Source organism: Anas acuta, chromosome 1 (assembly GCF_963932015.1).
Source record: "Anas acuta chromosome 1, bAnaAcu1.1, whole genome shotgun sequence".
NCBI classification, from domain to species: Eukaryota; Metazoa; Chordata; class Aves; order Anseriformes; family Anatidae; genus Anas; species Anas acuta.
This window is the reverse complement of record NC_088979.1, coordinates 129,141,892-129,169,665: the sequence shown is the minus strand read 5'-3', so window position 1 is coordinate 129,169,665 and position 27,774 is coordinate 129,141,892. Positions and strand designations below refer to the sequence as shown.

At 35.8% G+C, this 27,774-nt stretch overlaps 1 protein-coding gene across 30 annotated transcripts in view; it reads right to left on the bottom strand.

The window, feature by feature from the left end:
* Window positions 1-261: 261 nt before the first annotated feature.
* C2CD5 (C2 calcium dependent domain containing 5) overlaps window positions 262-27,774 on the bottom strand; it is a 69,216-nt gene continuing 41,703 nt past the window's right edge. For 9 of the 30 annotated variants that reach the window (XM_068655413.1, XM_068655438.1, XM_068655323.1 and 6 more), the window contains 16 exons: window positions 26,930-27,118; window positions 25,096-25,287; window positions 22,573-22,759; window positions 21,317-21,481; window positions 20,859-20,999; window positions 17,396-17,459; window positions 14,247-14,308; window positions 13,201-13,299; window positions 12,729-12,818; window positions 11,871-11,958; window positions 10,659-10,745; window positions 5,598-5,648; window positions 4,515-4,616; window positions 3,481-3,671; window positions 2,359-2,505; window positions 262-1,670 (listed from right to left, as the gene is read on the bottom strand). In XM_068655413.1, coding sequence (XP_068511514.1) covers window positions 1,539-1,670; window positions 2,359-2,505; window positions 3,481-3,671; window positions 4,515-4,616; window positions 5,598-5,648; window positions 10,659-10,745; window positions 11,871-11,958; window positions 12,729-12,818; window positions 13,201-13,299; window positions 14,247-14,308; window positions 17,396-17,459; window positions 20,859-20,999; window positions 21,317-21,481; window positions 22,573-22,759; window positions 25,096-25,287; window positions 26,930-27,118 — 1,987 coding nt within the window. In that variant the 3' untranslated portion in view covers window positions 262-1,538. The remainder of the gene's footprint in view (window positions 1,671-2,358; window positions 2,506-3,480; window positions 3,672-4,514; window positions 4,617-5,597; window positions 5,649-10,658; window positions 10,746-11,870; window positions 11,959-12,728; window positions 12,819-13,200; window positions 13,300-14,246; window positions 14,309-17,395; window positions 17,460-20,858; window positions 21,000-21,316; window positions 21,482-22,572; window positions 22,760-25,095; window positions 25,288-26,929; window positions 27,119-27,774) is intronic. The other 21 variants (XM_068655446.1, XM_068655368.1, XM_068655462.1 and 18 more) reach the window with 9 other exon arrangements.

Here is a 27,774-nt window from a genome sequence, read left to right as displayed (position 1 = left end):
TGCAACTACTCACTGATGATATAACTTATGGTAGTTTTGGCTGTAACAGCTACAAAACTCAGAAAAACAATTAGCTGTATGAGAGAAGTGTTCTGGTAAGCACCAAACTCAAACACTTTAAATATAATTACTCAACAAAATTGAAATAACCAGGTTGTAATGCTACTTAAAAATATATGTTTCTCTGAGGAGAAAGGGGACGTGACATTTTTAGTACATATCCAGTGTAAACATAGCTATTATACATATAAAAAGGCAAGATATTTTTTACACAAATTTATTGTGCAAAGAATGATTTCCATGCTCATTTACAATGAAATATTTTAACAAATAACCATGCCATTGCTTAATTTCAACACTAAGCAGAATATTTACATTCAAGTTTACATGTTTGTTCAAGTTCCATGTATGACAGTCAGATTTAAGTAAGAATGCATCTTCAGATCAAAGATTTGCATCTTTTATACTAAAATATCACTGCCTTTCAGACATTTACCAGAAATGACAAATTTCCTTTTTTTGCAGTACCCTCATTTCCCAATTACTGTACTGGAAGAGAAGAACTAGCAGAAATTAGCATCGCAACCATATGTCTGTCTCTAATTAGCCAAGCATTTCCCATCTCCAATGGAAAGGAGGCCAGACTATACCTCTGTATACTTTCAGAGAACTGCTAATGTCATCCTTGCAAGAAATCATTCCTTAAGGTAATCAGCCTCATGACAATTCTTTCATAGAACCTCATATATAAAAAGATTTTTTTTTGTCAACATTGAAGTGAAATCTTGTAACAGCACCTAACCCATTATTTATTTATTTATTTAAGTCATAGGGATCATCAGAAGAGCATTATGGTCTGATAGCTTTTCAAAAAAAAAAAAAAAAAAAGACACCCAAAACATATTTCATATGCTACCAATTTAAAAACAAAACAAAACATAGCAGTTCTCAAACAGTTGAAAAATATTTTTATTGTGCAGAAATTCAAATTGTAACTTTTAGGTGCTGCTTCTTTCTCTCCTCACTGTACAATCTAAAATAAGTTCAGGCTTCACATTTTATTATCCTGTATCTCTGGGTTCTCCAGCAAAGGTTGCTAATTCAGGACTCTCAGTTACCTCCCATCTGCTCCCCACCCCCTTTTTTCTTTAAACTGAGCTGAGAATCAGATAATACAATAAGTAAACTCAGAGATGGGTCTGAATTTTAACTTATCATGGTCCTGCTGAACAGCTGAAAAATACAACGGAATTTTTGTTTACTTTCATGTGATGCCTACTATTTCAATGCATAGTTTTCTATGGGTGCTTCTCTTGCCATATAGGTTTGAAAGGTCCTGTAATTTTAACAATAAAATCAGAGCATACCTGCCAGTATGCTGTCCTGACTACTGCATAAACCTGAAGGACAAAATATAGTGATTGTCTTAGATTTTGGCTGATGATGTTGATGGGAGATACTGATTCTGAAGATGCAAACCTAACATTCCCATATTTTAAACAATCTATTTGACAGAGACCATTTCAGCTTTTCTGTCTTCACGTTGTAACATCTCCTCCAGTACTTGCAGGTTGAGAAACAACTGTAGAAGGTTGCACCGGTAGTATTTCTAACTCAGATTCACGTACAAAGACAACTGCATCTCCACTTACATTTATTAAACACTGGGCCTAGAAAGAAAAAAAAAGACAACATACAATTACCAAACATAAAATAAATAATTACTTAATCTGCACCATATAACTAAACAGATGATACAAGTTGCCAGAGATCACAGAAGGACAAATTATTAGAAAGACAAATTATTATAAGTATGGCAATCTCTGCCATATCCCTTTTATATCCTCTCATGCTATTGAACATGCAGATAGATTCTCTTAAGACCAGCAAAAATGGAATACCTGGGTGGTTGTTCATTTCACTACTGTTTTGAATTTATTTCACACACCAAAACAACCAAATTCAGTGGTTTTCTCTTCTAATAAAGCTTAATCCCTTTGTGTTCAAAATGGACTAATTCCATGTGAAAATAATGTAAATACTAACACTGCAGCATCAGAAAAGCTAAGCACTACTGTGCTCTATGTGAGCACTACTGTGTTCTATGGTTCCTACCATTTACTTCATCCTAGCAAATCTAGTATTTTATGTATTTAACATCAATACCATTTGAGTATTTATGAAGCATATCTGCAGTTTCATGTTAATGTGGGTGTTCAGAATGTTCTCGGTGTCTTTAAAGAAACATTATGAGAGATCCCGAAGTGCTATGCAGACATGGCTGTACAGGGATCTCTATTTTTTTAAAATATTTCTGTCATACTAACACGAGCACTGTAGTTTCATTTAATAATTCACCTGATTTTTGTTTGGATTCTCCATGAAAACACACTGCTTCATTATGTATGAGACAACTGCATTGCCCCCTAAAGCTGCAACGTGTGCTCTCACCATCGCAAACACTTCAGCGATAAAAGCATGGAGAAAGCCACTGACACCACCCTCCTATAATGGGGAAAAGGAAAAAGAAAAAGTATTTTATGTCAGGTATTGCAATAAGATGTTGAATACTCTCCTTACGTTTTTATCCACTGAATATTTCAGTAAATCTGAAATTGCATCTTGTACAGAATGTGAAACCCATTCACTGTTTAATCTATCACAGATAAAACACAGACTAATTGAACTTACTGCTTGACTAAAAGAATCACAACTAGGTTATCCATTTGTGATTGATATTCTTTGTAGTAAGTGTAGTACATACACCCTATTCTTTTCAGATATTCCTACACCTTTGCAGGAGCATGCAATATTCAATTGACATTTGAGTAATGAGCTCTTCTTTCATCAGACAGAGTACTGCCATTTTTTATTTTTTTTGTGTAGCAGACACAGAATAATTTACACCGAGGACTAAGAATCATTTACACTTCCAGGAAATGAATAGTAAGGAATGGCCACTACCTTTTGTCACCAACTACCATAACCAAAGTATAAAGCAATACAAACACAAATGTAGCTAATTATGCTTCTGTAGAATCTGAGACGATACTACTTAAGTTGGATATAATGACCATTCTTTTGACTCTGTCACAACCTTGGGGCAATGCAATACAACTTGTAGGAGTCCCACTGCCAGTCGGATCCCAACTCCCAGCTGTCCCAACTCCCACTGCCAGTCAGATCCATTTTTTCACATAGTTCTGTTTATGAACTTATTGGTTTAATATTATACCCAAAACAGCCATCAACAATGGCCCTAGGGTAAGCAGCCCTTTCTTAACAATGCCGAACACAGAAACGCTCTATTATGACAAAAGCAACACGATACAACTCAATCCCCATTCAGCACCTAGCCTCAAGTGACAAAAAAAAACTCAATTCTCTATGCCACACCTCAACTCAAACGTCTGCAGACATTATATGCTTAGCCTTGATTATTATAATAAACAAAGTGCAAATCCCTGATACACAGCTCACCTCACGTAAAGAAGTAGTTTCTCGTATAAAAAACATGTTGATTATCCCAAGATATTTGGTTATTTTTGCTCCAGGTATAAAAGAAAGAGGTGTCATCTTAACAACTGAGACAGTAGAATTAGCACATGATGGAAAAGAACGATGCCGTAAGTATCCCTCAGCCAATGGACTTGCTTTATCAAGTGAAGCAGCTAAAAAGATGAAAAAGAAAGAAGAGAAAGTAACTACCAAGAAAGATCAATCACTGTTTCTTAACACACAACAACTCTTCTTTATGGTTTCCAAATAGCTTGGTGACAACATTCAGCTGCCTGTGATGCTCAGCCATATCATGTGAGAAAGGAAATTATCATGCAATGCATGCAAAAGGAGACAAAAAGCTGAAATGGAATTTATTTGGAAGAGTGGCATTCCTGCAAAAGAAAACATTGAGGCGAGTAGCTGCACATACAACAATCAGTTATAAAGTGAAGGTAAAGAAAAAAGTGCCAACATTTTGAAACACATATTCTGCTGGAGGAACAAATTATTATAGGAAGTGTGAAAGTTGTTGTGTTTCCCCAGTGCAGCATTTTCCATTAAAACAAATATTAATCTCTACTAATTTAAGCAAGATAGTCAGACCTGTGGCCAAAGAACTGCTGAAAAATAACTCACCACTTGCTAATTTAGTGACCATTGCCTTGACTGTCACCTTGGTGATTGCTTCCTGTTTCTCACCAAAAATTTTCCAAGATCATACATACACCTACATCCATGCAGTGTATGTTATATAATTAGTAGGCGTACACATTTATTGATAACTAATTTTTACTAAGTGAACAGAAATACTGTATTTTGCTCTTTATGATACTGGTTCATAAACCCTGTATTAGCTTACACAGACATTAACAATGTCGGCAGTTTTCACACTCAGGTATTCATTCTATATGCGGTCTGAAATACTACTGCTGGGCAAGAAACTCCACTATTCACCACTGGGAAATCAGAGATATGTCTCAGATTATCATAACGTGGTAGAAACAGCCGCCTACTTGTCTTAATTGATCCGCGCCTTATGGTCTGAGCTTTCAGTTTAATGAGCTCTATCCAGCTGTTGCATCTGTCTGCAAAGGAACTGTAATCAATTGACGTTGCTGAAAACACAGACAGAAAAACAAAAGAAAAAAACAAAGAAAAAAATATGGATGATGTCTCTTGCTCATCTCAACGCTCCTTCTGAGGAAGCAATTATCTGTCTGAGAGAGAATGAACATCCCTTTCCAGGTCTGTTTAAAGGAAAAGTTACAGTATAGGTCTGGAATTGTCCAAACCAGTGTACCGATTTCTGGTGAGGTCACAGTTGTGAACCAAATGCCTGACTGGGACTTCATCACTGAAAAAACATGCAAATACAGTCATTAATGCCTTATGCTAGATTTTATTTTATTTTTAAATCCCATGTTAGGTATTAAGCTCTCATTTCTTTAAGCTTATCTAAGTCTTGTTTAATTTTCATTGCTATTCTTTTCCTCCTGAAGAGCTGCAGATAGTGATTTAAAATTCCTAACTACCACTAACTAACCCAGAGACTGAAAAAAACATTGGTGATGATAATAAGAGTCACAAGCTGAAACAGCACCTCAATTTTAAACACAAATGAATTTTCCTTAACAAAAATTCTATCCTTCTTCCCCACCCAACATTATCATTACAACAAGGACTAGAGTTGTTTCTGTTATGACTTTTTGGTATTAGTTGCAGTGGTGTTTGCACTTCTTTAAAAACAAAAGCTTTGCAAACACCATTTCTTCATTATCCTGAAGAAATGGAAGGAACACATGCTAACTTTAAATTAAGACAGCATTAAAAGCAAAAAAGCTCTCTCTCGGGAAACTAATTTTCTGGCAGATAAAGTGATCTCAATATATTTGGCAGAGACACATCTATTATTAAGAAATCTGACTTCTGTAATTATAAAACATCAAAATATTATGATATTATTAAGCCACACCAGAGCATGCATTCTCAGTTAACTAGTAAACACTTCCTGGATTAAGATCCATCCAAAAAGAGTATACCAATGTCCTAAGAATGCTTATTCTGTTCTGGCATATGGCTAAATTAAGTAAACTCACCTCTCTGAGCAGCAGGAATACCTGTGTGGGAACTTGCACCCTCCAGGACCTCTATTAAAATAAAATGAATTTCACTCAGATAATATATGAGCACTGATAACTGAGAGTCATGTAGGATGTGACTAACAGCCTTCTTTTTACAAAAAAGTTTTAGAGTAAAATATCAGAAAAACCTTCTATATATACTGTGCTATGTAATGTACCTTGATAACACAAATTAATTATAAATTAGTATAGCTTACTAAATCTGTCTTGCAAAAAGCTTATTTGTTAAACAGTTCTGACAGCAAATATGCTACATACAGACATTTAATGTTTAGCTTAACGTAATCAAGCAAGAGTTTATGTTAGAGTTTGTTACAGAAGTCAAACTTCAAAGTTTATTCGAAATAAAGGAATCCCCAACTTTTTTCCCCTGCCATCCCTTAGCAACAACAAAGATTTTCAGTTAAAAAAGGAAAAACTGAGATCAATTATGATTTTTCTTTGAACACAAGGCAATAAATAAGCTCAACAAGTAACAGCAAGAAACAGCAAGCTTAAAGTCAGTGATCAGAATTGCCATCTATATTTCTTCCTGTAAGAAGTGCCTTTCATCCTGTTTACACTTTTCTTGGCACACTTACCAGTTCTTTAATCAATAACAGAGAAACAAGTAAATATACCCATCACTTCCAGCACATTTACTCTCATCACCCCTTGCAGCACAGGAATAAAGTTCTTAGAAATAATGGTCCAATGAAGACTGTGATTCTCATTCTTCTGGTAGATGAATTTATGGTCTATTGCTACAGTCTGCCACTACAGAAACTGGGTGTCAGTCTAACTTTTAACTGGCCTTTCAACTTCCAGTAACTCTTAAAATGCGCTCTGAATGCAAAAATAAATTTAGTCTATATTATGCCAGGAGCTGCTATTTAACCTCACAGTTATTACTTCTGCATCTTTTATCACAATAACAGATTAGACTTTCAAAACGGTCATAACTTAGGCAATCTACCACAGCAACATCTCTGATAAGCAGTGAGCAGAAAAGGTCCTACTTACAGTCATGTGTCATAACACAAGAACTGGTGAGTGGCACACAACTTTTCCTGCTTGTGTGTTGAAGAGATGGCAAGCATGCTGAGTCTCTATGAAAGGGATGATGGATTCTTCCTTCCATCTTAAGATACCTAATCATTCTTGCTCCCTTTATAAGAAGGGGCAGACATTTTTAGGGCACGATGCATCTGATCCTAAAATTAACCTTTATTTTAGGATAAGCTATTCTGTGTTCCAGTAGTGTCTATTTATCTCTATCAACTGTAATAGTCATCTAGGTGAGATCAGAAGTAAATATAAGCACTTTTGTTCACATGAATCCCATTCATAGTGAAATATTAAATCTTTAAGTCCTCGGGAGAATTAGGAAAGCCTGGCTTTAATACCAATTGCAATTAAACCACTGGCAACATTTATGCACTGTTGCTGGTAAGTTTAAGAACAATATAACAACAGCTAAGATCTTTCCCTATGACTTATACTGAAGAATAAACAACACAGGAATGAGGATACTGCAAATGTTACCCTAAAAGAAACCATTCACTGTGAAGACCAGATGTCAGCCAGGGTAGCAATATCTTACAGTGAATGTGTTAGAAGAATAATGTATACTCAGGCCTCAACCTTTGACATTAGGACTGTCAGAACTTTGACAGAAAGCTATTTTATTATACTTGTCTCTAGTCTCACACATTTTCTGATCAATCCAAGCACAGCAAAAGCCATTTAACACCATTCTAACCCTACCTCACATCAATTAAGAACATCTAACAGGATATTGGCAGACATCCAATGCTTTTCAAAACTTACGTTTCTTCTCCTATGTTCACTTGCACACACACACAGCTCTCCGATTACAGATGATTTTATGAACATCTTTGAAGAAAGTAAAACCTCACAGATATGGACTAAACTACAAACAGTCCATCTTAATAGACCCTAGTTTGCCTCTTTACTTTCTGGTAATTTTACAGTCATATAAGGAACTGATATACAAAGTACAGGTTAGAATTTCTCCCCCCCTTCCTATATATATCTATATAGCTAGATTAGATGCATCTGGAACATTCTACTGTTGAGTACCGTCAAACTCTGTATGTTCAAAGATCATATTACTTAAACAGTACATGAGATTTGGCGCTAGAAAAGCAATCATACACAATGGCTTAATCTCTGTTCCAAGGCTATAACATACACCTCATTCAATCTCAAAACTTTTATGAAAATTGTTAAAAATTGGAGAACTTAACTCCACATTTGCAGTTTGCGTCTAAAATATTATTCAGCTGCATTATCTTCATACTTGTTATTGACAAGTAACAATTTTCATGGTAATAAGGAGTGAAAGCAGTCCAGTGAAAGCATCACTCTTAACTCCACTGCAAACAACACAACCTCTGTAATTACTATACTGTATGCTAGATACTACAGTGCACGGTAACATCTTTTTAACAAACTATGTCACAGTAGAAGTATTTAGTTACATATAACTTGGTACAATATTTAAGTCTTGTTTGAGTATTACAGTGTACATATGTAACCTATTTTTATGTTTTCTGCTCCTTGGCATGTTTTTTGAAAAGCCCTTTTGCATCACAGAATAATACCTGGAACCAGAAAATAAAGCAAAATTTCTCATCACTCTTTTTATGTGCCTGCCTGTTGGCCAGGGATTCGACACCTGTATGTAAAATAGCATTTTGTTAATTCTAACAGATTACATTAGTGTCCTAGTAAGTGTTAAACTCCTTTAAACTTTACAGTCATCCTCAGGGCCCTGACAATACACGGGCATGTGAGAACAGAAAAGTAGATTCCTCAAGTCCTTCGTCAGACTCCTACCCTATCACCCCTCAAAAATCCCCACATTCCACTGCTGGGGGTGGGAAAAGAAGGACCACACAACTCCTAACACCACTAGATGTTAGCAAGACTTCCCAAGAAAAGGCTCCTAGCTCACTTTCAGCTCAGCTCATGTAATAACGTAGTATCTAAAGAGTACTTGAGTTTCTCCACACTGCACACCAGCAGCATAGAACAAGATAAGCAACTGACTAATATGGAAATCAGGCCAAATGCAAAAACAGAAGTGGAAAAACCAAAGAACTCAAAACAAACAATCCTCTTGTAAGCTATCAGTTTTGAGAATCTTATGTTTTGAGAATAGAAGAAAAATTCAGATGAAACCATGACTTTCCCCTTCCCGTTTTTTCTTTAATCTCTCCCTAATGAATTATTTTAAGCTGGATTAATGCAAAAATTAAAAGCTGCTAAGTGAAAAACAACCTATCAAATTTTGTTTATTTCAAGGGAAGTAACTTTTTATATACTAACGGTCATTATATAATAAGGTTGTATAAAATACTTGAAAAAATAACAATCTTACAGAAAAATAAGAAAAAAAGGTCATCAGTATATTAAACAAACTGCTAAGTAAGTATAACTACTGGGAAGCCTCAATGCCTACTTGTGAAGAAATGACAGATTAAATAATTATCTAGTTGAAAGCCTCTGATGTGAACTTCAGTACAGCATCGATTGTGAAGACTACCCAGAAGAGTTATACACATGAGCAGGCTACCCTCTACTGGTCAGTGCCTATTTTACAACTAGCACAGTCTAGGGACAATGAATAGACATTACTGCTCAGTTATATCGTACAGGCAAGAATGACATTTTAAATCAAAATGCTAATAAGATAACTGATGCCTATAAAGAACATCTTGCTTTCAAGAACTTAAAGAAATGCACTGATTGTTTTAAACAAAACTAAAAGCAAGCTAAATGACAAAATTGCATCACCTTCAAGCAATAACTTCTGCTGCTACATAAGTGATATAAATGCTACATTATTTTCCTCAACCATAACCAGTAGACTTGGAGAAAAAAAAAAAAAAAAAACAGAGACTGTTACACATGGGACTAATCGATAGAATTTGCCATAGTATTTAACACACGTTCCCTTTTTGTGTATTAAATGCTGAATCTCAAAATCATGACACAATCATAGAGCAATGAACACTAAGCTCCAGTACTTAAAAACCAAGTATTCAGTGCCTCAGTGAAAGAGAGTGTAAGTTTTGAAGCGTCTCTACTACAGAAACATTCTGGTACTCAAAAGTTTATCCTGGTCAGTAATTTCTGGGTAGCTCCTCTTTTTGAGGATGAAAGGTTGGTATTATCATAGCACTAACAATTAGAAGTTAAGCAAAGAAAAATGTATTATAATAAAAAAATACAACACAATGAGAATATCATTGCTGAAATTAAACTGACCTCTGAAAATACAAACAAACATGGTAGACATCCTCCTTTACAGAACTGGTATAACAGAAAAAGAGGAGCTGTAACATTTTAGCAAAAATATTTACAAAATTCACACATACTAAACTTCCTATGCCTAGCAGGATGGTGGGCAGATTATCCTCCAACAGCACGCAAGAAAGAAAATACAGCTGATTTCAATGAAGGCTGCTTAACAGCTAATAGAAGTACTGCATGGTACAAGTTGTTTATTATACAAGTTTAAGCCACTTCACCTCAAAAAAACTGCATGCAATTTTGCTCAGCCAAAACACCAACATTTGCTAGATAAAGTATTTCCCACCACGAAAAATATGACGTAAGTTATTTGAAGCTGACAATAAATTCATGGAGTTGATCTGTATGGGCCATCCCTAGAAGCAAAGCAGTGTGAGGCAAGCCCAATTATAAAGTAATTTATAATTCTTTAAGTGAAACGACACCAAACATTCAGTAGTTTTACATTTCCTATACACTGAATACAACAAAAGAAGAACTAGAGGAAACCCTCAAAGGAACGTAAATAGAAAAATTAGCCAACTTATCAGACTCTCAAAAAACCTGGCTTTAGGAGTGAGCATATCCATTATGCTTATGTAGTATAAAATATTAAAAGCATGTGAAAATACAGATTTAAGGCTACTGCAACAGTGGGAGAGTAGTAGTCAAAATCAGTAAAAAGCAAAGAGTTCACTGTTCTTCCATTTAACCAACCTTTAGCTGGTGAGAATGGTTGAGAAGCAAGGGGATCAGAGCTAAGTTCCAATGGAAATTGTAGCTGTTCTTCATTGTCTGTTGATGCTTCAAAGAAAACATACAAAGTTGATAATTTTTCCAAAATGTTTTGCCAGTAATAATAAGCACTACAGATTCAGTTTAGTCCGGTCTGACCAGAACACATTTTTTCAGCACATGAACACTGTTCTGTTGCTGTTCTGTATGAACAGTTAGATGCTTGACAGGAAAGCCAGATGCAAAATTGAACAGAACCTGTGTTCTATTTATTAGGATTCAGTATTTTCAGGGGAAAAAAAAAAAGAATATTAAGTCAATTCATGTATCTTACACTTGATTCTGCTATATGTTACAGTAAACAGCACATATTTAGCTATATGTTACAGTAAAAAGCATAATTTCATGTAAGAGAAAAACAATTTACTGTTCCTATTGAAGAAGGCAATGTATAACTCATATTTTAAAAACATAGGGCTCTGTGTTCTACTGCTAAGTTTCATTCTACAGAATGGAGTATCTTCAAAGCCTGTCTAAATTCCTATGTCCAGACTGCATACATACATTTCTAGCATATGATGGTGCTTTGTTATGAGAAAGACAAAGGCAGATTGTAGTAGACTTCTCCCTCGACAATGCTACATGCTTTCACTGATCTCAAACAATATCACTGAACTACTTAAGGTTTTTGTTTGTTTTTGTTGTTTTGTTTTGGGTGTTTGTTTTGTTTTGTTTTGTTGTGTTTTTTTTAAGTATTACGAGTAACTTATTTTATGTCTTCTTGAAGTAAGGACAGGATTTGTTAGTTTTAAGCACAAATATTCTCTAATGACTTACATCATGTACTTCAGAACACAATGAAAACATTGTCATCTGTTACATGAATATTTTTGTCTAATGAATTCAAAGACAGTACACAGAATAAGGAAATACCAAACATTTCTTTCATATGACTATAAGTTTGTTGATTAGGTGCAAACAAATACCTACTACCTGATAACTAAGTCACCGTGCTGGAGGTCACATACCTGAACTCTAAAAACCCATGTTATGATTTTATAGAACTACCCTGTAAAAACTGTGTATGTGTAATTGCAATTAAAATGTAGATTAATTAGGTATCAGGATAAATAAAATTTTTAAAAGTGAGAAAAAAAGATTCTCTCTCATGTTTATGTGCGTCGCAAAATTTACCTCTTTGCTGTGATTTTTCTATAGGGGGTTTACTGGCTTGTAACGCTTGGTTTTTGTCAAATGTAATTGCAACAGCTGTGACTGCAATCTGCAAATCAGAAATATATATTAGTAACTTAATCTCTCATGCAAATTCCAAAAAGATTTTTGGGAAGAAAAAAAAAAAAACAGGAAAAATCAACACAACAATAAAACACAACCACTGATTTTGCCAGAGGAAAACAGCGAAGGGGAAAAAAAAAAACTAAGTAGATACAATAAAAACCTTCACAGGTTTATAATCATTTTATAAACATTTATAAATCACTTTTGAATGATAATTCTAAGGTCTGTTAGCACATACATCTGACAGGATATAATTTTTTTCATGTTTGTTAATTCATTTTTAGTGAAGTGACAAAAAGAATCAAACTCATTACTATTTTTGCAAGAGAAAAAGATGCTTAATTACCACAAGAATTATGCTATACTTAAAATCATTTCGTTTTAAAAATATTAAAGTATATTGCATCATCTTGACACTGAAAAAAAAATACTTAGAAACTAGTATACCATATTCTTACAGAGTACGTGATGAAATCTTTCAATGGGTATCTGATCAGGGCCTTTTGTTTCCTATCTAGCTAAAGAGATGTCATTAGATACACCATGATCAGGAAACACCATGCAATCCCATGGTGACTCGATAGGTCACCCCTTTTTCTTCACAGAACATTACAGCCTTAAGTTTTACTTCAGAATTCCCCAGACACACTAGTAATCCAGTTCTCGCCCAGTTTACTCTTAGCAGCACATGTTAATTGAAGGCCAAAACTGACATGCCTATATGCTGAAAACCAAAAGAAGCAGTTTACTTACTTGAACTATTTCATCCTCTGGTAGAGCAACTGTGAAATTTACATGACAAAGGCAGCAAGGAACCATAGATCGTAGTTTAAAATACAAGCTCTGCCAAAGACAAAACATCATTTGTGTTAGGTTAAAAAAAAAAAGTATGGTATACTTCAGAAAAATTAAACATCGAAATTCATAGCAGAAATCATCTAATCATGTTAATTTTTCTTGAAGAATTAGAAGTCTGAAGTCAGGATAGAATAGTTGTCTTTATATCAGTTTCCAAAATACACTACCAATCAAAGGAGTCATTCTGATTGAAAAAGCTTCAGAAATCCTTGATATATTAAGGCTGAATCTATCTTTAGAGTAGCTTACCAGGCCCCGTGTAGCCTAAATGTGCAAAGCAATTATGAAGAAAATGTTATTTTCAATATAGCCTCACTTCGCTTCCACATGAACAACTCAAAATATGTTTGAAATCAGTTATTCTTACCTTCAGCAGATTCTCACAGAGATCATTGAAGTTCTTATTAAGTGTTTGATTTGTTAGATTAATGTTGCTTAATCTGGATACTCTTACTGCTGTGAACATCTGAATTAGAAACAAACACACTTTTTAAAACACAGGTCTATCATATTAAAAACATAAATTCATAAAGAATATAAATAACTCATAACACAGTTAAGAAAAAAAGAGAGAGAAATACGAAGAAAAGGGAAAAAGCTGTAGCCAGTCAAGTAGAACACTTGTTGCTCAAAATTTTGAGGCAAAATTTCTACAAACCATTGCTTATGAATATATGAAAAAAGTGATTAAGCAAGATATGAAATACTGTATGTCATTTTCACTTGCTTCATAAAGCAGTCATGCTACCATCTACATGATTTTCAACGGCAGAAATAAAATTTATGTAAATCACATACAATAATGGACTGTCATAACAGATACACTGGCAATCCCATCAACCTGAAAGCATGTTGCTAACACAGCCATAGTTTTCAGATTCGACCTGTACTTCTGCAAAGCAGTCTTACACTGTACCAATTTACATCTGTTTTACATGGGACTGAACTGTATCGTACAACACTCATTAAAGTGTTTAAACTTCATTATTAACAGAATTTTCTCCTACCTCCAGATTTGGTTTACAAATTCTTACTCATCTTAACCTATTAATGTTATCATATTCAGAATCTCACATAACACCTTCAACACCTGTTTAAGAGTCTGTAAAACCTAAAAAATTATTAAGAATGCCCGAAAACTTACAATTCCGTATTTTACTGCAGATACTTTCTAACACTCACGTTATTTTAATAAATTGTTAGATAACAGCATTTTAAAAAGCACAACAATATATACTCTTATACCCTACTTTTCTGACCCAAATATCACTTGTATTTCTAACACAAGAGTATCCTTTAAATTTATCTTTCAAAATCAGTGTATTTCAGAGATCGCTGAAATTACTACTTCATATTTCAACCCAATTTGGAAAAAAGCTCTTTCTTTTTTTTCTTTCTTCCAAATAACCTTACTTGAATTTCTGGTGTCCAGTTATTTATACCAGGCATAATTTCTGTGTTGCAACTGTAAAAACCTGTAAATAAAATATTTGGGAAAATTATGTTGCACATTGAAATATCAAAATACTTTTAAAGAAACATATACAACATCATTTGAAATTTTCCAAGTAATTCCCCTCAAGCGTTCCTGAATACTGGATAATAACATAAATGTAAGAACACATAGCTTCTGTTATATATACTGAAGTGAAAAACTCATAATAGAGATGGAACTCACCATTTCTAAAACAAATACTCTGACTACAGAATTCTTATTCTGAATACATCTTGAAATACCCAAAAGCAAGACCAGAGGCGTCATCATGTTGAGACTAAATAGTATGAAATGCAACACTGAGTTACTCCCCATGGGGACTAGGTAGCTCATGTCCCATGATGCTAAGACGACATGGTGAGACATGCTCCCTGACTGCTTCACATAGCCACTTCTCCCAGACCCTGTGAAACAAGAAACTCCCTGCTAGCTGGTCCTGAGGAAGAAGCAGCATACAAAGTGTATTCTTCATCATTTGCTCTGATGAAGAATACACTTCAGCATTCTCAACACCAAAATCCACTATTTAGTTTGAATAAACTAAGTACAAATGAGGAAGCTTACTAAAAAGGTGCTTGTTGGAGAAGCTAAAAGCTAACCCTTGACAGACAGCATAGAGATTCTTTGAAGACAGCATAGAGATTCTTTGAAGATACTGCCTAAAGACTGGAGTACAAACTCCTAGCACTTACTAATAGAGACTTGAAAAGTCTGAAAAAAAGGATAATGACTGAACAGCACAGTAAGAGAAGTTATCCAAAGCAAATAAGCAACCTTGAAAATCTGAATATACACCTAATGTGTTCAAAAGAGAAAAATCTGGTGGGCTCTGTATCAATGCACGAAATTAGCTAGAAAAGAAATTGTGAATCAGCTTGCAAAGGGTGTAAATATGAGTAAGTTTTCTTTCAGAATATCAAAAGCAGAAATCTTGTTGAAAAATCAAGTTAAGACAGAAAGAATATTCAGATAAGTTAATGATAGCAGAAAAATATGCATTTTTTGTATCAATGTTCACCATGACAGTGAAGGTTTCCATAATGGTAGAAAACCCTTGTTTAGTGTTCATCTAAGAACTTGTCTTACATTAAAGTTTCTGAAGAATTTATTGGACAAATGGGCAAAATAACAAGTAAGGAATCATATAAACAACTGGAAAGGGAAAAGATGAAATAGCTGACTAACTGCAATTAAACTCTCACTTAAAATTACCTCGCTACCAGAGGAAAGGATCCTTTCATCTTCTGGTAGTGAGATGCCTTGAAGTAACTGGGAGCTACTAATTTGCTTAGTACAGATATTGATATTACTGGTCTGTCAAAGGTACTCTAGAAAATGAAGTTCATGGGCACGTAGAAAAGCAGAACACTGAAGAGAAGCCAATATTACTTTTGCAAATAAACTGACGTCTTACACGTCCAACAGAGTTCTCTGAAGGAATCAACTAACATGTAAACGAAAGGCTGACACAATCTATTTTAGACATCAAAAGACATCTCCTAAGATCCTTCACCAAGGAATCTTCAATAAAACAATATGCTCAAGGGTAGAATAGAATACCATGAAGAAAATATAATTGATTAAAAGACTAAACACAGTGTCAGAAGAAATGGCCAATTTTCACAGTGAAGACATTTTTAACTCAGGGTTGTACACTCTCAATATAACTTATCTACAAAAGAGGAAAAAATGAGGCAACTGCTGACAGCCTTATTTAGGGTAGTAAAATCAACTGCAGTGGGACCTACAATAGATAATAAGTTGATAATAGATGAAAATCAATATAAAAAAAACAATTGATGCACGCAGAAAATTTTAACATCATATATACAATGACAGATTGTGTATAGAGAGTATGAGGAATAAAAAAATTGGTTCTAATAATAGATAACTATGATAAAGATAGTTCTGGACTCAACAGAACTTAAAAGGTAAATACTAATAGCAGTTATAAGGAATGGAACATTTATATTCTTAGATGCATGGTAAGCTCAAAAAGAAAAAGAGGGATGACAAGTATGACCAAACATACCATGCAACTTCTGTATAATCAACAGCTACGTTAGCCTCTTATCCAGATCAAAGAGTTCCACTGAGGGGCATATGAGAGATGTCTGTAAAGCCATAGATGGCATAAAGGAGACTGAGAAAGCAATGATTCATATCTTCCCCGATACAGTAAGGAAGAAAAGCAAACGAAGTAAGATGGTCACGGATTCAAAACAAACGTAAGGAAATGGGTATAAGGGTGCATGTTCTGATGCAAAATTCTACAAACACTGAAAGCACGTGGATTTAAAACGCAAACACCCAAATGCACAGAAGAGTTTGACAAAAAGCTATGAATTACACATAAAATATACTTCTCTTGGGATGCTGCTGAACTATGAACTCCTAGCAGACTGGTTTTTGTTTGTTTGTTTTACTTGCTCTTATTTTAATGCAACACACATTCTTGACTAATCGCTGTCAGCAAGCTGACACTGGGTGATAAAGTACACCTCTTCCAGTGTTGGATTCTTAAATAACTCTTAAAGAAATACATCTATAAGCACATTTAAGTTAAAAACTACCGTTGTTCCTATTGTGTGACCTCATTGCTTTCTATAGAAAATCACTAACATTTGAGTTGACAGTATAGCACAATCATAAAGTAAGGAAAATACGTATGTACCAGATAAACAAGACTGCTATAGAAGGGTAAATTGCTCACCTCAAATTAAAACGTTCCTGGAATACAAAACCACTATGTCACATTATACGCCTAAAAATACTTGAACAACATACGGTGCTCCATATGCCTATATCAATTAACTACAAATTTACAGCAACAGTACAAATCAGTGACATACAACATGCCACACAAATACTGTGTTTACCTGTTTTCAGTACAGATCAATCCCCATAGAAGTCTTAGGGACTTGTTCTTCCTAGGTATGTTAGACAAACTGAGCGCTTCAAGACAATTTTCACTTTAACTTAGAATGTTCTATTTTGCCCAGTATGTCATAAAAATGAAGTTATACAGGCTACAGTATAAATTAGAAAAATATGTTTGTAACTATACCAGAAGGTGGTGGAGCATCTGTCAGTAAAGAATGTACATCTTCCATTGCGTCTGTATCATCAATCTGGAAAAAAAAGTAGTAATAGATAAAAATCATGTTGCTCTTCCAGCCATAAGTCTCAGAAAGATGTAAAAACAACAAATCATGTAAAGAGATCAGATGTAAAAATCAAGAGATCTGCATCCGACAGTTAAGGAGAGATTTTCAAAAAGGATTCCATCAACCAGACTTCTTAATCTAATCCAGCAGTCTATGGCGTGCTTAACACTTGGAAAGCAGTTACCTTAATTAAATGGTATTAAAATAACACACCCAGAACACACAGGAACTGCACTAGATAATAACAAAAAGATAATTTCTAAAACAATTTAAAATACTGAACAAGGTTTTACACAACTTAGAACTAGAGCCTTGACTATGAAAGCTCTCATGAAGTCTATAATTATACTGATGTGATCATTCCCTGACTCTTCCGGTGCCAGATAAAAATCTTTCCAAGACTTTAAAAAGCCTTGTTCAGTATAAGCAATGGAAAATCAAATAGGAAAAAGGCACATTCGGGGGTTATTATTTTTCCTGTTGAAATAAACTCTGACACATTCAGTTTGTAAAGACTTTTCTTATTTTAGGTTAGACTGAAAATACATCTACCCTGGCATTCTGTAAATATTTTTGTGCACTTTTTACGTAGATTCATTGTCTTACTGATCTGCAAGAGATCCAAGTTTACTTTTAAGCTTTTGACATTTTTTTACCATGTTTTTTGGAAATTGCTTTTATCTTAATTCCAGTATTAAGTGGTTTTCTGTCATGTACTGCTTCTCCTTGACACACACAGCTTTCTCATTTTAAAAAAGCAAAAGGAGAGTACTTTGATGTTGTTAAATACAGACAATCTTAGCACTCGTAATTGCCTTCCCACCATCTCACAGCATTTCCTCATCACATGACTTTTTTTTAACCACTCTTTCTTATATATTTCCAGTGACCAATGATTTTACCTGAGGTCAGAGTAGGCAGCCTCATTACAGCCCTCGAATACTGTGTCTAATACTCAATTTCTTAACAAAGGATACAGTAGTAAGTGGTTGCACACATGACAAGTCTTTTTTCCTATAAATAAAAATTGTGCCAACAAAACATAGGGGCGCATATTCTAGGACCAACACATTGACATAATGTAAGGCACTAAACATAGGCCTTAAATTCATGCTTCATTCTCCAAGCATCCGTTTTTTCCCTACTCTGAGCAGCATTTATAACATACTCTCTTATGCACTTATGATTTTCCATTCCACATAGAAAACTCCTCTTATCCTTCCAACCACATGTACCATGGTCTATATATAAGGTGGAGGGAAGAATTCCCTGAAACAGTAAAAAAAATGAGCTGAACTCTGCTTGGACCATATAATGCAGTCCTTAACTAGCTGATCTTTGCTTGTAATGTATGTCAGTTTGACCTCAGTACCAGGGAAGCTCATGGAGCAGATCCTCTTGGGAGTCATCACGCAGCACTTGAAGGGCAAGCAGGCGATCAGGCCCAGTCAGCATGGGTTTATGGAAGGCAGATCCTGCTTGACGAACCTGATCTCCTTCTATGACAAAGTGACGCACTGGGTGGATGAGGGAAAGGCTGTGGATGTGGTCTACCTTGACTTCAGCAAGGCTTTTGACACCGTCTCCCACAGCATTCTCCTCAAGAAACTGGCTGCTCTTGGCTTGGACTGGCGCACGCTTCGTTGGGTTAGAAACTGGCTGGATAGCCGGGCCCAAAGAGTCGTGGTAAATGGAGTCAAGTCCAGTTGGAGGCCAGTCACTAGTGGCGTTCCCCAGGGCTCGGTGCTGGGGCCGGTCATCTTTAATATCTTCATCAATGATCTGGACGAGGGCATTGAGTGCACCCTCAGTAAGTTCGCAGATGACACCAAGTTAGGTGCGTGTGTCGATCTGCTCAAGGGTAGGAAGGCTCTGCAGGAGGATCTGGATAGGCTGCACCGATGGGCTGAGGTCAACTGCATGAAGTTCTACAAGGCCAAGTGCCGGGTCCTGCACCTGGGGCGCAATAACTCCAAGCAGAGCTACAGGCTGGGAGATGAGTGGTTGGAGAGCTGCCCGGCAGAGAAGGGCCTGGGAGTGATGGTGGATAGTCGGCTGAATATGAGCCAGCAGTGTGCTCAGGTGGCCAAGAAGGCCAACAGCATCCTGGCTTGTATCAGAAACAGTGTGACCAGCAGGGCTAGGGAGGTGATCGTCCCCCTGTACTCGGCTCTGGTGAGGCCGCACCTCGAGTACTGTGTTCAGTTTTGGGCCCCTCGCTACAAGAAGGACATCGAGGTGCTTGAGCGGGTCCAGAGAAGGGCGACGAAGCTGGTGAGGGGCCTGGAGAACAAGTCCTACGAGGAGCGGCTGAGGGAGCTGGGCTTGTTCAGCCTGGAGAAGAGGAGGCTCAGGGGCGACCTTATCACTCTCTACAGATACCTTAAAGGAGGCTGTAGTGAGGTGGGGGTTGGTCTGTTCTCCCACGTGCCTGATGACAAGATAAGGGGGAATGGGCTTAAGTTGCACCAGGGGAGTTTTAGGTTAGATGTTAGGAAGAACTTCTTTACTGAAAGGGTTGTGAGGCACTGGAACAGGCTGCCCAGGGAGGTGGTGGAGTCACCATCCCTGGAAGTCTTCAAAAGACGTTTAGATGTAGAGCTTAGGGATATGGTTTAGTGGGGACTGTTAGTGTTAGGTTAGAGGTTGGACTCGATGATCTTGAGGTCTCTTCCAACCTAGAAATTCTGTGATTCTGTGATTCTGTGACCTTCTCAACGAGGCCACCCAACAGAAATACACCTCGCTTTCCTTACTGCTATCCCTCTGCCATTTGAGAAATGTGGAAGTAAAATGGAGGCCGGGCATATGTTTTTTCAGACATTTTTTGTAACTTCTCCAAAGGGTCTCTTGCAGCAAAAAGGTCTCTGGGGGCTTTTATGCTTTAACATAATCCTGTTTTTGAGAGAGGCATTCAATCGTTTTGTATTTTAACAAATATCTTCTGATCATCAATTTCAATGCAGTACCTCAAAGAGCACCTCTCACCATTTTTGTTTTGAGGATATAATTCCATTCCCATTGGTGCACACAGAGTACGATAACTGCAAAAGTGCCTAATGAAAATGGTCGAACAAATGGAAGAACAATTCTTACCAGCTTAGTTATAATTCTATACCCTGTGACATGCTCACGAAATCTTTTTTCAGATATTGTCAATAGAGGTACACAGTAACTATGCTTTAAACAACTTTAAGAAGAGAAAATGTTAAAATTTTGATTTTTCTTTCTACTGATACTAAATAGAAAAAATTGTATACAATTTAAAAATTGTCTTTGGGAATGAGTTACAGTTTTTTTCCACCTTTTTTCATGTGTATTTCAGGAAAATAAAAATATGAAAGTACTGAAAACATTTATCACCTCCAAGACAAAAGCATCCTTCTTCCCATGTGAAAGATCTAGCTCTGTAACTTCATCAGAGCTTTCTGACTGAGATCTTAACAATCTGGAACGTTGTCTTGGTTCTGGAATGGGAGACCCAATGATTTCTTCAGGTAGCTCCTAAAAAGGGTATCAAATTAACAATTGCTCTACATAGCTTCAAAGTAATTCCAATCCTAAGCAATTTATTTACAGTTCTAAGAATCAGAACATTCTGAAAATAACTGAGAAATAAATCTGAACAAGATCAAACTGATTTGATTATGTAGATTATGAAACCTGAAAGCTGCAGTATGTTCACAAAAAATAGTGAAAATAATACATTAAAAAACAATTTACATTCAAAGTGATTCAATCTAAGAATTCAAGGATATACGTATCATGTATGTGTTTGATTCTGAATGCTTGTTTTTTAAGAACACAAAAGTTTTACTTACTGGAGGGTTAATCTCATAAAGCTCCTTGTTTTTTGCTATCGTGTCATTTATTTTCTTTTGCATGTGAGATATATGCTGCTCATAGTTGCCATCATTTGGAGTCTTCCCGGCGATCTGAATACCACCAGGTGTTGGCAAAGCTGCTAGATACACACCTGTTGCAGACTTTTTAAGAAGTCATTAAGAAAAATGATACTCTTCAGCATCTTCAAATCTCTTAAACAAGCGCATGCTTTTAATATTTCCATAGAAATAGTTTTCAATAAATAATGCTTATGCTACAATGCAGTATGATGTGTACATTGCAGCACGATCGCTCTCTACAAGTTTACTTATGTAGAACAATTATTTTATGAACTCCCTCTTTCTCACAGATGGATGATGCATGACAGAGCTCATAACTTACCTAAAAGTTCCAAACAAAATACAAAATAAAACCTCTTTGTTCTTCTAAACTGTTGTGAATTTGTATCTACAAAATGAATTATGTTGATATAGGCCTTGGCATTAGTATATCTTGCATAGGCAAGTGATGGTTTCCCAGTTTCAAGGATTTAAAACCTGTCTAAACCATTTACAGTATTATTGAAGTTGTGACAGTTCCATTTTGTATTCACAGGAAACAGATCACCAGTTCAGACAAAAGAAAATGCAAACCAGTCAATATTACCCAAGCATCCTCTTACACTGATGCAGGAAGAAGCATAATTCACTGTTCTAACCCCACATGACAGAACAAGGTTAGAAAATATTGTGATTTAACATTTCCTCACTAACTTTAGGACACTTTCAATCTATCATTTATTTCTTCAGTGCCATTAAAGAAGAGGCAACAGATCTTTCTCTTGTTGGCAACTAACCAAAGCATGTATTTAAGAGACTTAATTGACCTTCTTTGTCATGGAACGGTAATGCAACTTGAGGAACAGGAATCTCTGACAGGACCTTTAAAGAACACGATAGTTTTTTCTGTAATTTATGCCATTAAACTATTTAAAGCTTCTTTTCCTCTCATCTCGTTTCTAGTAATCTTCTCCTCTAGCAGAGAATCAAGACGTTCCAATCTTCTTTTCTGACACTGAAAGACAGTCTGTCCTCATTTGTCAACATTTAGGCATCTTACTACTTTCCATCACTTCAATTTTTTCTTAAAATAACATTTTAATATCTCTAGTTACCCTGAATTCCACAACACTTATATGTCTCCAAAATACTGTAAGAAAGCAAAAGAATTCCAAGATTAAAACTGTACTTACTGCCAACCCCATTAGCATGTTTTCACCCACACTGATTTGAATTCTTAGCCCAAACAGAGCATTCATTCCTCTCAGCTTAAGTTTATTCATCAGTTGAGTGTGCACTTCATATTCCATAAATGGCAAGAGATTACTGATAGATGTTGCATTTGCTTCTGCTTGAGCTTTCTTCTTTAGACGGCATAACCTGACAAGATGAAGTGGTGTATGGCATCAGCAGAGAAACAGTTTCAATGGACTACTGAAAACCAAAAGGGATAACAGTATATTTTGATCTTCCCCCCTCAACGTATAACTTAATACAAATAGTTTCTTTATAATATATTTTAAAATCATGTAAAAAAAATAAAGTAAACCTTGTCATTAAGATCAAGGCAGACTAATGCACTAAGCCTCGATAACTAAGATTTGATCTTCATTTTTAATAATAACTGTTTTAATTATCAGTAAAAACATGCAACAAAAAAGGAAACAAAGTAGAACAATATGCAACCTTCAGCAATATTTAAAGAATATTCTCTATCAAGGCAGTATACAAAAATTAGAAATACTGCATTTTTCTAGACTACTGAACAAAGTCACGTCTCCTTCCTTAAAATATGCTTAAGGGTTGCTATCAAATAGAAACACACAGGTCATTTTTCACAATAGTCTGACAGCACTGAATAACTAACAAACATCTATTTCATATTTCTGTTGCTGCAAATCTCTTAAGTGCGCCACGTACAAGTATGGGAAATTACATCTACTGGTAGAACTTTAAAAATTCATATTAATACAGTTATTCAAGGCACACTTGAGAATAAAGGAAAATAAGCAGAAGAAAAATCAAATGCTCTCACAATTCAAGCACTAACAAGATTAAAAATACTTGTATTTCCATGGGGAAAAAAAAGAGACTACAAATACCATCTCTGACTACACTGATAGTCATAGTCCATCCACTCTTCGAGTTTATAGTCCCATAAGCTGAAATTCAAACACCACACCTGTGTAATGATTACCTACTTTCAGTGGCAAACTGTCATTCAAAAAACAAACAACAGCTTTTAATTTAATGATACAGTCACACACTTTCTTCTAAGGACCACCATTACTGCTTGACTATGCAAAATGTGATAATTCACCCAACCCTATCAAGTTGTGAAGTTTACCTCAAAAATCTTTGTCACTGTAGCTCCAGGCTTTTGTTTTGGTTTGGTTTGGTTTTTTAGGGGGAGGGTTGATCAGAGGTTGGGAATGTTTTTGAGAAACTATTCTAAAGAAAATGGGACATCTGCAAGCGCTCCAGAGACATAGCAGGCACAACACCGTGACACAAAGTTGATTTCCAAACTGGTCCTGAACACACGGTTTAGTAAGATGGAAAATACCAAAGGAGAACTGCATAATACACCTCTACAGTAGCTCCAATAATTCTTCTCTAACACAACTCAGAGAATGGTAACTGTAGGGTGATTAAAAAAATCTCACATGAGAAGTACAACCTCCTTCACAAAGCAGGGTCAGCTTGGTCTTGAAAACTCCCAAAGGATGGAGAGTGCACAGCCTCTCTAGGCAATCTGCTCCACTGCCTCACTGTCCTCACGGGGCTGAAGCTTTTCATTATATCCAGTATGAATCTCTATTATTTCAGTTTATGCCTCTTGCCCTTCCACTGCACACAATCCTTTTTCCATCTTCTCCATTACCTCCCCATAGGTCTGGACAGGATACTGTTAGATCCCCCTGTATCCTTCAAGTCCAGCACATGTGCTCCTTACTCTTTTGTTGGCCCTCCACTGAACTCACTCTAGTTTACTGATGTGTGTCTTCGTCTCAGAGAAGAAAAAAAAACTCAAAGGGTATTGTATTGACTGGTCTCCCTCAGTGCGGTATCACTAGCAAACATGAACAGAGTGGAGACCATCACCCCCTCCACATGTTCAACAAGACAGGTCCCACTGCAGACCTTATTACACTTGTTATAGTCATCCAGATAGGTTACAAACGACAATCCTCTCAGCCCAGGGTAGTAGTTACCTACTCGTGTAGCTGGCCACCCCATACAGACTGTACACAGCTAACCCTTCCTTCTTCACCGTAAATCTTTTTATTCTCTTTTCAAAATTCAAAGACTACAGTATAAGCTGGATATAGCTGACAATTCTACAGAGATAAAGTTCAGTTATGGATGCAAGCACAGAATTAATACAATTGACTTTAACAGTTGAGTTTCCAAGGGAATAGCTGTAAATGTTCACGTTAGCAGTGGCAAACAGCAAATTAAAGCATGAAAACTCTAATCCAGGCAGACAAAACACAACAGTGCCCACATAAAAGTTACCAAGGGTTCCATCAGCAAACATGACACACAATACAATGGGAGAAGGCTCTCCTTCTCCTCCCATACCCTAGTACACTGTCATTAATGCCTAGCAATTCAGCGTCAAAATTTCAGATTTGATAACATACTGGATTTTAGCAACAGGAATTCTTTCGAAGATCTCTAAAACTTTACCAGGAGAAAATTTTGATCAATACCTGGCTTGAATAAGACATCCCTTCCCAATAACTGCTGCCTCTACAGGAAGATCAATTGTGGTGAAAAGGACATCAGGAACTTTTTGCTTCCTGCAGTTGTAACAATAAGTGAGGTGAGCAGGGAACGGCATGTTCAATTCATCATATGGAATATGGCAAAATCCACAACCTGGTGGTGAAGCTTCTTCAATCCTAAAAATACATTATGGAGAACATACTTAAAACATCTGCATCTTATTGACAAGCATCAACATGTGCACATGTGTATAAACACCTACAGCAATACCTACTTAAATCATACACTGCAGCTATACTCTGTTCTACCAACATGACAAATATTACACCTCATCAATTAAAAGGATAACATTAGGCTGCACACTACTAGATAAAACAATGTAATAAAATTTGTGTTCAAACTTATTATAGAAAGATCAGATACATACAGTGGCCAAATGACTTATAAAAATCTGAAATGTTACTGAGCTGGATTTAGGCTCTATGACCTTCTACATGTAGTCCATGGTATAACCACTTTACAAAGAATTTGCTGTACCAAATACGACAAAAAGCCTTGTTTACCTGGATTGTATCCACAAACCTAATGAGCAGAACATGAACAACACAACAACCATCCTACTGAGAAGCAGCACAATGTGCATTAACATTTTAAGAGTAGCAAATTTATTTCCTAAGATAAGGTGTTAGGTAAAACTTGTTACTCACTAAGAACAGTCAGTCCCCCCTTACCAAAAGGAAATATCTAGAAACAACCACTATAAAAATACAAACAAGGAAAGCATAGGCTAACTGCATCCCATCAAATTTATTTTGTTTCACAGTGATTTTTGAGGAGATGCTTAAACAAATCCGAGAGACTAGGTGCCGCTTTGTCAAGTGTACTTTGTCTCAAACATAGGCTTTGTCTGCCTGGTTGTTTTTACCTTCCTTTGGCATTTGTTATCCTTGCCAAGATTCTTAGTAGTAGTGAAATACATATTAAGATTAAAATGTAATTTCCTTCACAATATAAACACAACTTTTCCTTCTCTTCATCTCTTACTTTCCTGACAGAATGTGGAGTGATATACTGCATACAAAAAAGTATTTTTGTTCTGGCTACTTCAAGAGTTTATCTACACAATAACAGCCTCCTGCTAACAAAGTAAAAAAGTAATACACAGTACAGCATTAGCAGGCTTGTATGGAAAAAGCGTTCAAGTATAATAAATAGCCTTACTTACAACTACAGCAATCCCTTGAAATATATGATGACTATGATGACTTTTCTGACAAACAATAAATTACCAATATATATTAATCTAATTGTTTTTTTCCTGAAAGCGTTTATCAATCATCACTCTTCACATTTTATTTGCAAAGGCAGAAACAAAGGGATATAGCAGAAAACTTCATGTTTTTCCTTCATTTTAATGATTTTCTTCAAACTTCAACTAAAACATACATGCTTTCCAAGTCTGTGATCACCTTTGTTTTACAACTATGCTACTTTATTTCCTATAAAGCTCTTAAATAACACAGAGCATATATACAGATGTTATAGCCACAGCAGCATTTGGCTTATGTACTTTATCATACATCTGTCTTTTTTTTTTTTAGTGAGATATAAAGTTGAGAAAGATACCTGAGGAGTGCCAAAGAAAAACATTGAGTTATCTGTGGTTAGTATCAAATGTGTTACCTTATTCAGACTGTTAGAAATAAAAACAGAATATATAATTTGCTGCAGAGTTCCATTACTTCTGTTGTTGTTGTTGTTAGTGAAAAGCAGTAAAGTGGTTGGTCCCGCATCCTGCACTGTAACACTGTAACCTACCCTAATAGAGAAGAACTATCTTGGCTCTGAGGAAAAAAATCAACCTCTCCCTTCTCTGACCCTATGGAAAAGAAGCCAGGCTGCCATGACAACCTTTGTTCCAAACAGCCTTCCATGGTGCCATCCTGAAGAAACCTAGGGTTCAGTACAGCTGCTGTGCCAGACGCGGACAAAATACAGACCTCTTCACTATAAGAGAAAAGAATTACAACAAAGTGAATTCCTACTAGTTAGTGCCACTTTAAAATAAAACTATTAGGTTAAAAGGCTTGTACTTAAGTCTCAGTGAATTAAATATGGCTACTAATTTTATGCATTTGTGCAATTTTATCCATTAAACCTTACACACAATCCTCTTGTGTTATTTAAACCATTGTATCAGTAAGACGCAGAAGGACTTAACAAAGACTAAGGAGGTTTGCACGAGATTATAAAGAATATGCTATAGCATCACAAATGTTAACCAGCTATAATAATGGTTTTCAATACTACAGTTAATAAAGCATAGAAATCCAGTCAACCAACCAAAGTAAAGCAACATCCGTTAAAAAAAAGGCTTTAAAGAATTAAGTAAGCTGGAAGTTGAGAGCCTCATCATCTTACAGAGATTCACTCTCAAAATGCAGCTACCATACAACACTGACAAGGATGCTTCTTGGAGTATAAAAAGTAGCAGAACAGTAAAATTTAACTATAGTAATGGTACATGTAGCGTGTAATGTAACTGACCATATTCCTGATTTAGCAGAGTTAAAGCTTGCAGAAGTGCAAAGCATGATCACAAAGCTTTTAGTATTTTTGAAATTGTTAAATAAGAAACAAATTGATTAAGTACATAAAATACT